Below are 13,476 nucleotides of genomic sequence, written 5' to 3'. Positions count from 1 at the left end.
CGAGAACCGCTACTGAACCTCTTGATGAACTCGTTGAACGCATGGCGAAGGGATTGAAGTTCATTGTTTTTACAATTTCGCGTCTTGTTGTTTAAGAAACATGATCACATTTTCCTTCTCATTTTCTGTCCGTTACTATTTGACCTGTTTCAGTTATTTGTTCTCTCCAGGAAGAAGCTGGATGGTTTTATCGCAGTTGTCCGACTTGGGTTCTCCGCGCACTGTATTGGAATAATTTGTGCCTGAGGTTTTCTTGGCTACCAACGCCTGGACTCTGTCCGAGCGCTACCGGTTTTGACCTTGATGAACTCTTCTTCCTCCAAGTACTTTGGGCATCGTCGGATATGAGCGATGTATTCCCGACCGCAATTTACGCATTTGCTGGTTTTGACACAAGAGCTGTCTTTACTGGAAAAACGAGCTTGGTTACAATTGAGGCAGACCGCTGGATTTTGGCAGGACCGATTGTCGTGTACGAAGCTTTCACTTTTGTAGCACGCGTGCTAGCTAGTAAGGGCGTATGTTGGTACGCGGAGGTATACGCTTTCTGAGAGATTGGAACCAGCGAAAGGGAAGACTAGTTTTGGACTGTAGCCGACCATTTCAATGTTCTTCTTGGTCTTCCAGTTCTTTTAATAGGTCACTGCTACTCATATTGACTGTCGTACAAACATATTTGTACTATATTAAGAATTAAGTAGCTACACCTCTACATTTTAACCATTCACTAGCTCCTTTATGCATAGTAGTACACCTTTGTAGAGGTAGTACACAATGCATACCTCGATCGCCGGGTTCGTTTGGTGGCACTAACCAGTGCACTGAAGAACATTTCATACTGAAAACATGATCAAGAACGGATCTGGGGGCAGACTTTTTTTTCTTCGCCGACTTCGCTAGCTGCTTCCATCAGTAGGGTTATCGGTTGATCACATCCTCGTAGTTTAGCTAATTGGTAGGGAACGGAATTCGGTTTGAAATTCTGCAGGACGCGTAACACAATTGATTCCGAGTCGGACTTGCTTGTATCATTGAATTCTGGAAGAAACCAAAATGCCGACACATTATCCGGTTGGTTCTACAAGGACAACGTGCAGGTTTGTGGGGACCGACATTTCGTTAGTTGAAGAATTTAGATAGCTGAAAAAGTAGAATGCACATTATTTATGGTTATATCTCCTACGCACACAAAACCTGCGACCATTCTGGGTGATTTGGTACCGCGCACTTCACTATACGCACTTGGTTTTTCCCTACTCAGGGTTACGGTATTACACAAATCTGAGTACGAAGTTACCCAATTATGGGTACCTGCAATGTAGTGCGAAAACAGCCAAAAAACATCAACTCTTTGTTTCGTTCCGAAAAACCAGAATAGAAATCAAAATGGCTTCAAAATAGTGCAATACACTGAAGTCTTTTTTTATGCGGATTTTTTTTATGCGACTTTTTTATGCGGATTTTCAAAGTTATGCGGTTTTTTTTATGCGGATTTTCAAAGTTATGCGGTTTTTTTTAATGCGGATTTTCAAAGTTATGCGGTTTTTTATGCGAATTTTCAAAGTTATGCGATTCTTTTTATGCAGCTTCCTTTTAATTTCTAGGGCATCACCTGAAGCGACTTTTATCGAAAGATAGATCCTCGTGAATGCACATGCTTAAACAAAAGACATAAATTATTCATATTTTTATTTTAGGTTATAAATTACTAGTCTTTGGGTTAAGGATATGAGAAGTATTCTTGATGCAGTGAAAACAAAAACAGAAAATGACTGAATACCTTTTTACCTTTCTCATAATAAAACTTATGCAATCGGTCGGAATTTACACTTTTTAACCGAGGCCCGCAGAGCCGAATCTCTTATACCATTCGACTCAGTTCGGCGAGATCGGAAAAAAAGTCTCCGAGCGTGTATCTTTTTTTTACTTGGTGATAAAGCTTTTACGCCGACCCGGCACACGTTCAGTAGTTAGACCATACTACCGATTTCGTCCATCATGTGCCAGAGTGAGGGACTCTGAACAGAGAAGATAACTCTCTATTCCTCTAAACTCCACCAAGAAGTCCGACATTTGCCTGATCCCCCGGATTCCATTTGAAATGACTACTTTGGGGGGAGGCGTGTTAATGCACTTCACTTGATTCCAGGTCTAGCTGGTCGTGCTAGATTTCGCTTGTCTCGTAACCGCCATATCAGTCCTGCACGGCATGATATTCTATATGCCTTCCTCTCTACGTTGACCAGTTGGATGCCGTGGTCGATCTGATTCCGGTTGGAGGGTTACGTTGACCAGTTGGATGCCGTGGTCGATCTGATTCCGGTTGGAGGGTGGCTTCCGGTTCACTGGTGCCCCAACGACCAGGGTCTGTCGCGTTCGGTGCTACTCGGCGTAGCTCCCGACGGTGGAGCTAGCCTACCTCGCGGAGAGTTCCCCGACGAAAGAATGTCTCCTGCAACCGTTGACGGACACGTTATTCTTCCTTAGATGCAGTCCGGCAGAATGCCGAGGTTAGTACAGCGATTCCCGGTGGAGGATTGCGTCCAGTTCACTGGCGCCCCGATGATTCAAGCCGGCGATTCGCTACGGACTACTCGGAATAGTCCCCGACGGTGGATCTTTCCTACTCCGACGAAAAGTTCCCCGGCAGTGGAAGATCTTCCGAAACCGATACGAACTGCGATTCGGGGTGGAGTGACTTCCAGTTGTCAGGCGCCCCTACGAGCATCTGCCGGCGCTACTTCCCGATCTATTCGAATTAGTCCCCGGCGGGGGCCTAGTCTACTCCGACGGAGAAATTTCCCGACGTTGAAATTTCTCTCGAAATCGTTATCTCGATGCTGGTCGGTTAGGTGCCGAGGTCAGGCTTGCGATTCCAAGAAGTCACGGTTCCGACAGCATAAGTCATTAAGTGACTTTACGCTTGTCTGGACATGCCGCAGACTCAGGTGATTCGCATTTAATGCCAAAAGATCCTGACTCCTGCGTTGCAGAAGAAAAAGAGCTAAGTAGCCGGAAAACTCTAAGCTTGCTCATATGACCCTACTCCACGCTTTTTTCTAAACTTTTTTACTTCAAATCCTTGCTTTTCCTTGAGTACTATGGCTCTTAATCTTGAAAAATATTTCACACCTTATGTGTTTTTTTTATGCGGATTTTCAAAGTTATGCGGTTTTATTTTATGCGGATTTTCAAAGTTACGCGGTTTTTTTTATGCGGATTCTCAAAGTTATGCGGTTTTTTTTATGCGGATTTTCAAAGTTATGCGGTATTTTTTATGCGGATTTTTTTTATGCGGTACGTATCCCCCGCATAAAAAAAACTTCAGTGTATTCATGTAAAGCGTCGAACAAGGATGGCAAATGCTGTTCTAATCAACGGCTTCAAATGAGTAGCGTTATAATAACAGCGCATAAATAGGCTTAGTCCCCAATTATTTCATTCTCTAGAAAAAATATTCACATAATAAATGTCAGCTACCGAGAACAATAGCCACTTAAGTGATAGAAAGATGATTACTTTTATCTTGTGTGCATTGTTACTTTTACGCTTACCGTGGTGATCTATCGAGATGAGTGAGTCTTAGCAGCAAAAGGTGGTGCTGCGGCCAAATGCAGTGGCCATTGATTTCAGATCTCTTCGTATTAAACCGAGTTCTATGCTTCAATTTGTAAAACTTATTAAAATCATGCTGACGCTCCACACGAATTTCCAGATTTCCCATGGTGCCTGAGAATAAGGAAACTTATATTGGAAGCATTTAGTTTAAGCTGATGTGGCCATCATGGTTTCTGTATTCTACGTAAGCAGTCTCGAAGACTTTTTTTAAAATCTCCAAATGATCTAGATATGCAATTTCAGGAATGTTTACACCAATATTAATTGAAAACAAAATAAATACAGGAATAGTGCTACGACTGTACTGAATCTGAGAATCCTTCCTGTACGGCGCTCAAACTTTTGGTTCGGGCTACATTTTGGTAGGAGTTGATCCGTGTGGAATTTCTGAGCCGAATATTCTATACACGGGAAAATAAAACAACCCACAGAATAAGTTCTTTTAACTTAAATTTAGGTACTTCTGAGTTTTGCATCGCTTTCGAACTTATTAGTGTTGTCAAAAACAAAATGAGAGATTCGACTCAGTCGAGGTCTTCCGTGGAATAATGTACTTTTGACTTGTTTGAGGTGTACTCATAATTAGGTAGATTCAACTTAAATTTAAGTATATTTAACTTAAGGTTGAGTATAAAAAACCTATCAATGAGATGTGATTTTTGCCGTGGTTAAATGGAAACTTGTTTCAACACGGTTTACCTAATTTTACCTTATTCCACGATACCCCGAGATTGTGTCAAAAGAGCTCAACTTTGGGTAGTTTTTCGTATCCGTGTAGGTATAATCATTTGCACGAATGTTAGGATTGGAACCAAAGCTAGGACGAAGGAAACCTACCATATAAGCTATATTATATACAGAATGATTCGTATTTTTACTCTATTTTACTACATTTTTACATTTCTTACAAAAGATATGTAAAATGTAAATGCTCAAACCACCAGGATATCGCAAATGCTAAATAAATTACAAATTAAACTGAATTAAATATGAAAATAACAGGAATTCATTATCAAGCATCTCAATGCTCGTCGTTTTGCAAACTTTTCATTATGCTTCTTTTAGAAGGCAAATAAATTTCTTCGTCCCTTTTCATCAGCCCAGCAAATGCATATTTGATATTCCATTTGCCATTCCGTCGAACAACAAGTTACTGTATGCAGGAATGAACCCAGCCGAAAATTTGTGCTCTGTTCACGCCAGCTCTTAACTGCATTCTCATACCTCCTTATTTAGCTCTTGACAACATTTTTGACCATCTTCTTTATCCGTTCCAATCCTAAAATCCAACTCGGACGACAACTACAATGCCCGCTCAACAGACTAGATCCGTGCTGGAGCGCCATCTGGTAGTAGCGGACCGAGTGTTTACCATGACGGACCTGAAAAACTTGTCCAACGATTCGCTCATCCTGCCAACGGTTGGACCGCATAACCTCCAGATCCGAGTGAAGGAAGAGGACCGAAGTAAGTATAAATATACATTTTATTCTACAACAAATATCTATGTATGTATAATGTAGCTAGTCTTCCGAACCCCATGTCGCACATCCCACCCGACCCGGTGTCGTTTTTGGGACTGGAAACTAGGGTGTTGTTTTGTTCGAGGTTCGCCATCCCAAAAGTACCGTTACTTAGCCATAAAATCTTAATTTTCCAGTGCTCTGTTGATTTTTCTTCGCTCGCAACTCGTCAGCTGGTCTATGTGCTGACTGACTAACTACAGTCACAACTCGCAGCAGCTAGTTCTGTGGGAATCGTGCAAAACTCGATTTTCCGTTTGGACACTGAACAAGTTCGTCGTGGTTCGACTGTGTCACAGGGATGAGACACAGCAAGAGCCAGTTAGCTTGATGTGCATTATGCTTGGAAATGGGATAAATATTATTCTGTTTGGGGAAAACAAACATGTTTGCTTAATTTTGAACCTGTTTAAATGAGTACTTCCTTTTATGCTTATAACAATGGTTCCATTGCGTTGTCTGCACGGAAAAATATCCGTACGGATTTTTGGTGACCGATTGGGATTTTACCTATTGTTAGTGGTTATGTTTGACCGCCGCCGGTATCGTTTGTCGTTATCATGCTAAGGGTCGTTCCGCCATTAGTGATTGTAATCGATTATCCGTTAAACGCATTATTTTCAAGAGCTACATGCTTTGAAATTTAATACAAAGAGTATTGACTAATCGTCCATAATAATAGATTAATACAACCAATCGAATATGGAGTGGTCCAAAGTTCGAAAAGTAAAAAATATTACTGCTATTTTTTCGGCGCTGCTCGTTTTATTCTGTGATTTTCGAAAAGTTGCCGATGGCTACATCTCCACGTACTATGAAATATTCCCAAATGGGAAAAATTAGACCAAATCTTTTGTGCGTAACTAGCGCCAATTTGGTGCTGATTTGGACTTATCTAACTAGCATTAAGTTGGTGTTAGTTACTGTCGAGGAGAATCCGAAACACTAAAAAACATACTTTATGGAAGACCTTGTGTCCTTATGCACAATAAAATTGGTCTTGTTCAAAAAATTTTCCCAATAGGGAATCTTGCATAGTACCAGGCGTTTGGTTCTTAAACCAAAAGATGGTTTCGATTCACATTCCTCGACGGCAAACAGAAGCTTTGTACTTACTATCGAGACATTACTCGATACTAGGCTGCTGTTTAGCGTTCACACAAGACGTGTGACTTTTTGGATTTTAGTGTCTAACTAGCATTAAGATGGTGTTAGTTACTGACGAGGAGAACCGAAAACATAACATGGAGCATGTCAGAGTAAACGCAGGAAGTCGGTGCAGATCCGTTCGGCTTTCACTCTGACATGCTCCATTCAGTGTCACAAAATATCAAAATCAGCTACCTATTTCTGCTTGCATTTACCGAAACCGACATTCAAATTCAACGCCTCCCGCATTCATAAACTTTCCAACCGACTGAAATTTCATGCAGAATCGAATGCTTGACTGCAGAGGAAAAATAAATTCATTCACCAACCAAAGCATTCATTTGTTATTATGTGGACAACTTAAAGGCAGAAGGTAGCATCTTCTACATTTTCAAGCATAAATGAACTGCGTAATCTTTATCTGAGGCACTTTTGCTCAGTAATTCTGCTCAGAGCTAGCATAGAAACAAAATTCAGTTTGCTTCTTAAACCGAACATGTCCGTACCTGAATGCGCTGCGTCGGGAGAACGAATGACAAGGGAAACGAACCAAAAATTTCATTCATCGCAGCCGGTATGAATATAATTTCGTTTTCTTTCAAGTTCACGCAGGGATATCAATTTTTTTAGGCTCTAGTTCCATGTGATATGCTGCAAGCAGGTTTCTCGCATCCTAATGTCAGTACCAGCTCCAGCTCAGCTTCTCGCCGCCACTCTGTAAGCCCCCTTAGGCCGCTTACAGAGTTGCGGCGAGAAGCTGAGCTGGGGCTGAAACTGACATTAGGATGCGAGAAACCTGATTACAGCAATTTAATTGGAGTCTGTCACAGTGAAGGCAGCCAGTCGGCGCAGATCCGGTCGGCTTCCACTCTTGCATCCTTCAGTTTGCTGCAAACAGATTCAATCGCATCTCGTATCCTAATGTCAGTACAGTACCAGCCCCAGCGCAGCTTCTCGCAGACACTCGGTAAGCGGCCTTATACGATGCCTAGAATCTTTACGTGTCGCACAACCAATGCTCGTCATTTTCTCTCTCCCTTCCCTCTCAAACGGAAAGTTTTATACATCGATGCTCGCAGGGGGATTTCATGCCCATGCTGAGTTCGTCACGGGGTGACATTCAGTTTTGACAGATATGTAATCTTTTCGCTCACAATTGTAACATTTCGCATCACGGAACTTAAACTGATTACGAAACTTGAAACAATTACCACCACACCCACCGCAAAGCCTCTGCTTGGATGATTTTTTTATCACTACATTATCGTTTTGATTGTTGCGCCTTCGGCCTATCATAATCTAACTTATTAGTCACCTACGCTATCAATGATCGTCTTGTCGTTCGAACTTCTTTGACGGTATTGCAGGTAACCTCCAAGGTTTGTGCAGCATCAAATGCTGTTTCTCGGCAATAATTTCTTCACACATGTCACACGATTCGTGCAAAAGCTGCTCGATCCGCATCCCGTCGAGAAAGTCTTTGTACTCAAAGTGTACGGCACCCTACCAGATTGGTAGAACAAAACTGGATAATTGTACGTGAGGTCTTCTGGATTGCGTGGCTCACTAAGAACTTTATGGCATTATTAAGCTCCCATATTGCTGCTCAATTGCAATCGAATCCTTTGAAATAACCCGAAACGGTTGTGTTTTCCGAAGAACGATATTCGGAGATTGTGGGCGAGGGTGGTTTAGCTTGTTGTGCTGCTGTAAATCTAGTGGTATCCGAATGTCCCACAGCTACTACTTTAATAGAGAATTTTTTGGTATTGGCTAACGTCTACGTGAGAGATGCCATTCGGTACCATTTATAAATTACGTAACGATTTTAGGGGGGAGGGGTACGACAAATTGTGACATATGGAGAAGGAGGAGTAATCGAGAAGGGATAGAGAGGCTTGTGACAATTTCTTACATGGGGGAGGGGGAGTCAAGTTTGGGCAATTATTGCGTTACGTAATTTGTGAATGCTACCTTAGATCTTCGTTAGCCATCATGATTTTTTTTACAATGGAGAATACAGTTTACGTACTTGCCCAGTACACGTGCTATTGGTAGGTGCCAAGCTAACACACGGGGTGTACTGGGGGTGTGTCGGGCTCAACCAGGGGGCCATACCGACTAAACTCCATTGGGCTGCGCCATCTATCCCCAGGAACTACCTTTCGGCATTATTTCTGGGGGGATGGCCGTACTTAACGTACTCACTCACTCGTGACATTCGCACTCACGCACGCCCTACATTCCTCTGTCACGCCTCCAGGTGTCAGTAGCGATAGGTACCGGCAATATACTCTACGTTACGACCCTCCCATCTCTGCATGGGCAGACCATACCTGCGTCTATCATCCGCCTATTCCCTCGCTCTATCGTCATGCATCGGCGTGGCTATCGCGGTTGCTACCGCTGTGCCACTCTTGCCTCAGCATGAGCAGACCATTCATTCATTTCTCCGCGCATAACCCATTCCGCTCTAACTAACCAAACCCGAATTAGTCATACTCCTCGCCTGCTGCTCGGCGCGCCATGTTCTCTGCAACCTGCAGGCAATCTGAGTGGTAGCAATCGAAACTGCGTTCCACTTCTCCACCGCTTGGCACATCCCCTGTATAAGGGTATCTGGGGTTGTGTCCCAGCCGCAGACGTCTAGCATAGCTCCTCTTTCGACGTCGAAGCGGGGACACACGAATAGTATGTGCTCCGCAGTTTCGTCAACACCTGGGCAGACTGGGGCCTCAGCTTGCCCAAACCTGTGGAGGTACTGTCGGAAACAGCCATGGCCTGTCAGATGGAAGTGAATTTCCCCATGGGGTCTTCCCACCCAGCTCGATATGTTAGGTATCAGCTGGTGGGTCCACCTACCTCTCGAGGAGTTATCCCATTCACGCTGCCATCTGGCGACCGAGGTCACCCTGGCACGCTCGCGGACTCCTCTATTGCCACGCAACTCAAAACAATCTTCGTCCTCCCGGATGACCAGCCCGACTGACATCATACCCGCTATCACGCAGGATGCATCGTGTGATACCGTGCGGTAGGCAAATATCACTCTGAGACACATCAAGCGATAGGTGCTCTCCAATTTGCGACGGTAACTGGTTACTTCCAGTGCCCTCGCTCAGGACGGTCCACCATACCTAAGGATAGATACGGCGACACCGGCCAGTAGCCTACGTCTACTGGCGCACACCTTGGAGCTGTTGGACATCATCCTCGATAATGCCGCGACAGCCACCGAAGCCTTCTTGCACGCATAGTCGACATGGCTGCCGAAGGTCAGCTTGTCGTCTATGATGGCCCCAAGAATCTTCAGACTCCGCTTAGAAGTTATCTCGACTTCTCCCGCTTGGATAACTGCTTGTTGTACCGACTTGCGGTTATTAACAACAACCACCTCCGTCTTGTGGTGGGCGAGCTCTAGGCCTCTCGCGCTCATCCATTCTGCCACTATGCTTATTGTGTGTGCCGCCGTTAGTTCTACCTCGGAGATTGACTCCCCGTAGACCGCCAGGGTGACATCATCGGCGAAACCGACGATTTTCACACCCGGAGGGAACTTTAGTCTCATAACCCCGTCATACATAAGGTTCCATAGTACCGTGCCCAGGATTGAACCTTGCGGAACTCCTGCGGTAATAAGAACACTTCGCTGACCGGCATCGGTCTCGTATAATAGTACACGGTTCTGGAAGTAGCTTTCCAAGATCCGGTACAGGCCCACCGGCAGACCAAGCCGGTGTAACAGCTTGCGCTGTTGAATGCGTTCTTCACATCAAGTGTCACTAACGCACAATATCGAATACCTCGCCTTTTCCGTTGGATCGCTATCTCAGCAGTCCTTACCACTGAGTTGATAGCGTCCACCGTGGACTTTCCCTTTCGAAAACCGAACTGATTACTTGACAGGCCCTCCGTACCTTCTGCGTATGGAGTTAGCCTGTTGAGGATAATCCTCTCAAGAAATTTGCCCGTAGTGTCAATTATACAGATTGGTCTGTACGCCGATGGGTCACTAGGCGGCTTCCCGGCCTTCGGCAACAGTACCAGCTTCTGCCTTTTCCATCTATCGGGGAAACGGCACTCGTCAAGGCATCTCTACATAGCCAACCTGAACATGTTCGGGTTCGCCATCATTGCTTGATTTCGAGTTCACCATGCCATCTTGATTTTCGCGAGATCGAAACGAACACATCACTCTCGACCAGAAATGTTGGTTGTGCCATGAGCTCAGGACTAAGAATGCAGTCACGATTACATTTTATTGCTTGTATGTCGAACGTATGGAAAAATAAAACGGATTTTAAAGTCAACGCTGTTAACCTCTAAACTTTTTTTATAACTAAACGATGGTGTTGCCAGAAAATTACAAACTACATATTGTAAGTAAATGTAAGTAGGGGTTTGCCCACTACTCGGGTTCTTGTTTGCCCGGCGGACCCTTCTTTTCAGGGCGGCGCTTCTACAGAATTTCGGATTTTCGTAACAACAACAAAAAGTAAACAAACAAACAAACTAAATTTTACGGCGTTTATTTACTCCGATCTCCTCTGTTCTGCCCACTTCGATGATGCCGCTGGTGGCGGGAATGACGGGCGGTTTCTTCCGACCGGCCGGGACAACAACGGCCGAGTTCTCGTGATTTACGTTGGCTGCTCCGGCAGCGGTCCTTGGCGGTTAGCTAGTGAGGTGAGCTTGACTCCTTTGTTGGAACCTCCCTAGCTACTATCGACTTGCTCGCCGCAATCGAGCCCAGAAGTCACCGCAGTGCACTTCCCAGGTGAAGCCTTCGTCCTACCTGCTTCCCTCTCCTTGAGCTGCAGAGGAGAGCAAAGCTCGTTCGATTTATTCTCTACAGTGATACGTCGGATCCTTAACGGTTAGCCGGGGAAGCGAAAACTTCTTTGCACTTAGCTGCCCCACTTTGGCGATCCAACACCGCACTTACTAGAGCACCCGAACCACGGGCCGGAACTTTCGACGGGAGTCACAAGCAAGTTCATTGAGCTAAAAAAACGTGCCGGACTACCGACTTACAAGAAGGTGGTGACTCCAAATCATGACGACAAGCAAATTGATCAAAGAACATTTGCAGATTCTGTACATGAAGATGCTGGCAAAGTTTGACAGCGTGGTACAGAATAATGGAACCTAGGTCAAGTCAGACTTAACAGCTTCTTGGGGAGGAATAGTAAACGTCGACTTGAAGAGCAAAGATGGCAGAGATTTTTAAACACATTAAGCTGTCGAAGTTTGCAAAGAAATATCTCATGTGGCTTGATGAACGACATTTACATAGCAACCGGAACCATCTACTACGAAAGTGATATGCAGGAGGGCCTGAAAAACATATATTTCAGCGCAACGTAAATCGTGGACGCTCCCATCCGAATATCAGCGAAATTGACAGGCAGCTCTGCACTTACATCTAGATAGTATGAAATATGTACGTTAGTGCAGGTAGACGGTGCAATATTTCACAGTGTCTTGCATCAGATGAAATGTAAATGATCTGTAGAAAAAATTCATTGCACTCTAAATTCGACCAACGTATGTTGCCTTTACTCAAACAACACAAGTGTTTCGTTATGTTTTGGCCGCATTTATCCAAGGGCATGAACCCTCCCAACACGCAAGAGCTCCGCCTAATAGAAACATATTGGGCAATCGTGAAGCGGAACCTCAAGAAGACGCGAAACAAGTGTCTTTTGCGTTTTTCAGTGAGATGCAGTTCAAATCAAACTCATATTCTGCGGCGAGCAAAGTAACCAAGGAGACTGCAAAACTTGATGGAAGGAGTTAAACGAAAGGCTTGGCAATTTTCATTCGCTAAAAAGGATTCTCGAGTAAATTTCTTTTTTCTTTTTTCTATGAATTGATATAACAAAAGAAAGATGATTTGATTTTTTGATAAAAAGTTTACACACATTCTTGTTTGAGAAGCGTTAGGAATTATCGTGAAACTTAGTTGAAATGTCAAAAGAAGTTGCCACTGAAATAGTAATTTCATTTCAAAGTTGTCCACCCGAATGCAGTTTAACTGCATCTATGCCTTGCTAGTCTCCATTTCGCCGTCTGCATCACCGTGCATAGTTATAGGCTCCTGCATGTGCTGTCCGTTAGCTAAACTCAAACTGAATAGCTACTAACCCCCGATCTTCGGTCATTTATATATGGATGGTGTCATTCGTAAAAGTATTTCAGTCAATCAGAAACATGGAAGGGAGACAACGAGAATTTTCCGCGCTGGAGGCCTCGATCTATCGTCCCGGCTTGGAATGCGCAATCTCTTGTATATGAAAAAGCATAGTACTTTGATTATGATTTGCATTATTCAAGTTTTCTTTGCCTTAATCTTAAAAATCTATTCTATTAGGATGACTTTTAGATGTATTTCTGAGCAGTATACTGCGCTAAAAATTTCGAAAATTTATTGTGAAATGGCTAACTTATAAGCGTTCAAAGCCTATCCAGCATTGAGAACAAAGACGTAGTCTTGCGTCAAAAGTCAAAACTGCTAATCAAACCGACTTCAAACGCAGAAGTGACCAAACTTCGACGATGTCGGTGTTTTGTCTTAGGTCGTATCTAAGTAACACATGTAGTGGTTCAAATGAGGTTATAAAAAGTATATTTGAATAAGTTTTGAGTAGAAATACATTTTAGGCACATGCCCACCATTAAGCTTGCCTTTTCGTCATTAAACTTATCAATTGCATTCTCATGAATCCTCTGCCATGCATTTATTTGAAACCAGCCGAAGACGACTATTCGAGTTCGTTGCAGTCCGGTGAGTGTCGGTGTCTTGTGTGTAGTTTAGAGTACACCATATACAAACACAACTACAGCCAAAATAACTCAAAGCTACACCTATATTGAAACACATATGAAAATACACGCACGCTAACACAATGAGAATGAAACTCTGACAGCTGATGCGATATAGGTTCCAGTACGATTTATGCTGTATTTCGCACTGACATTCATTGATAGTACAGTTCTATAAATAATCCACACGATTTTTCTAGTAAACCGCTAGTTACGGGTAGCCTAAAAAAGAGTTTCAATATGCTTTTGCGTATATTTAAACTAGCCTAGTAGCAACTTTGTTTACTGGATTATTACAAGGAATTCGATGTTTATAAATACATTCGAGCACAAGACTTGTATTTAAACTGATAATTTGGCA

General features: G+C 43.5%; 1 protein-coding gene across 7 annotated transcripts in view; it reads left to right on the top strand.

Moving 5' to 3' along the window:
• LOC131680260 (fasciclin-1) overlaps positions 1-13,476 on the top strand; it is a 613,985-nt gene that overhangs the window by 590,297 nt on the left and 10,212 nt on the right. For 6 of the 7 annotated variants that reach the window (XM_058960979.1, XM_058960984.1, XM_058961015.1 and 3 more), the window contains 2 exons: positions 4,941-5,085; positions 13,045-13,077. In XM_058960979.1, the coding sequence (XP_058816962.1) occupies positions 4,941-5,085; positions 13,045-13,077 (178 nt within the window). The remainder of the gene's footprint in view (positions 1-4,940; positions 5,086-13,044; positions 13,078-13,476) is intronic. The other variant, XM_058960996.1, reaches the window with a different exon arrangement.

Source organism: Topomyia yanbarensis, chromosome 1 (assembly GCF_030247195.1).
Source record: "Topomyia yanbarensis strain Yona2022 chromosome 1, ASM3024719v1, whole genome shotgun sequence".
Taxonomy (NCBI): domain Eukaryota; kingdom Metazoa; phylum Arthropoda; class Insecta; order Diptera; family Culicidae; genus Topomyia; species Topomyia yanbarensis.
The sequence above is the reverse complement of the archived record's forward strand: the minus strand, read 5'-3'. Positions and strand labels throughout refer to the sequence as shown.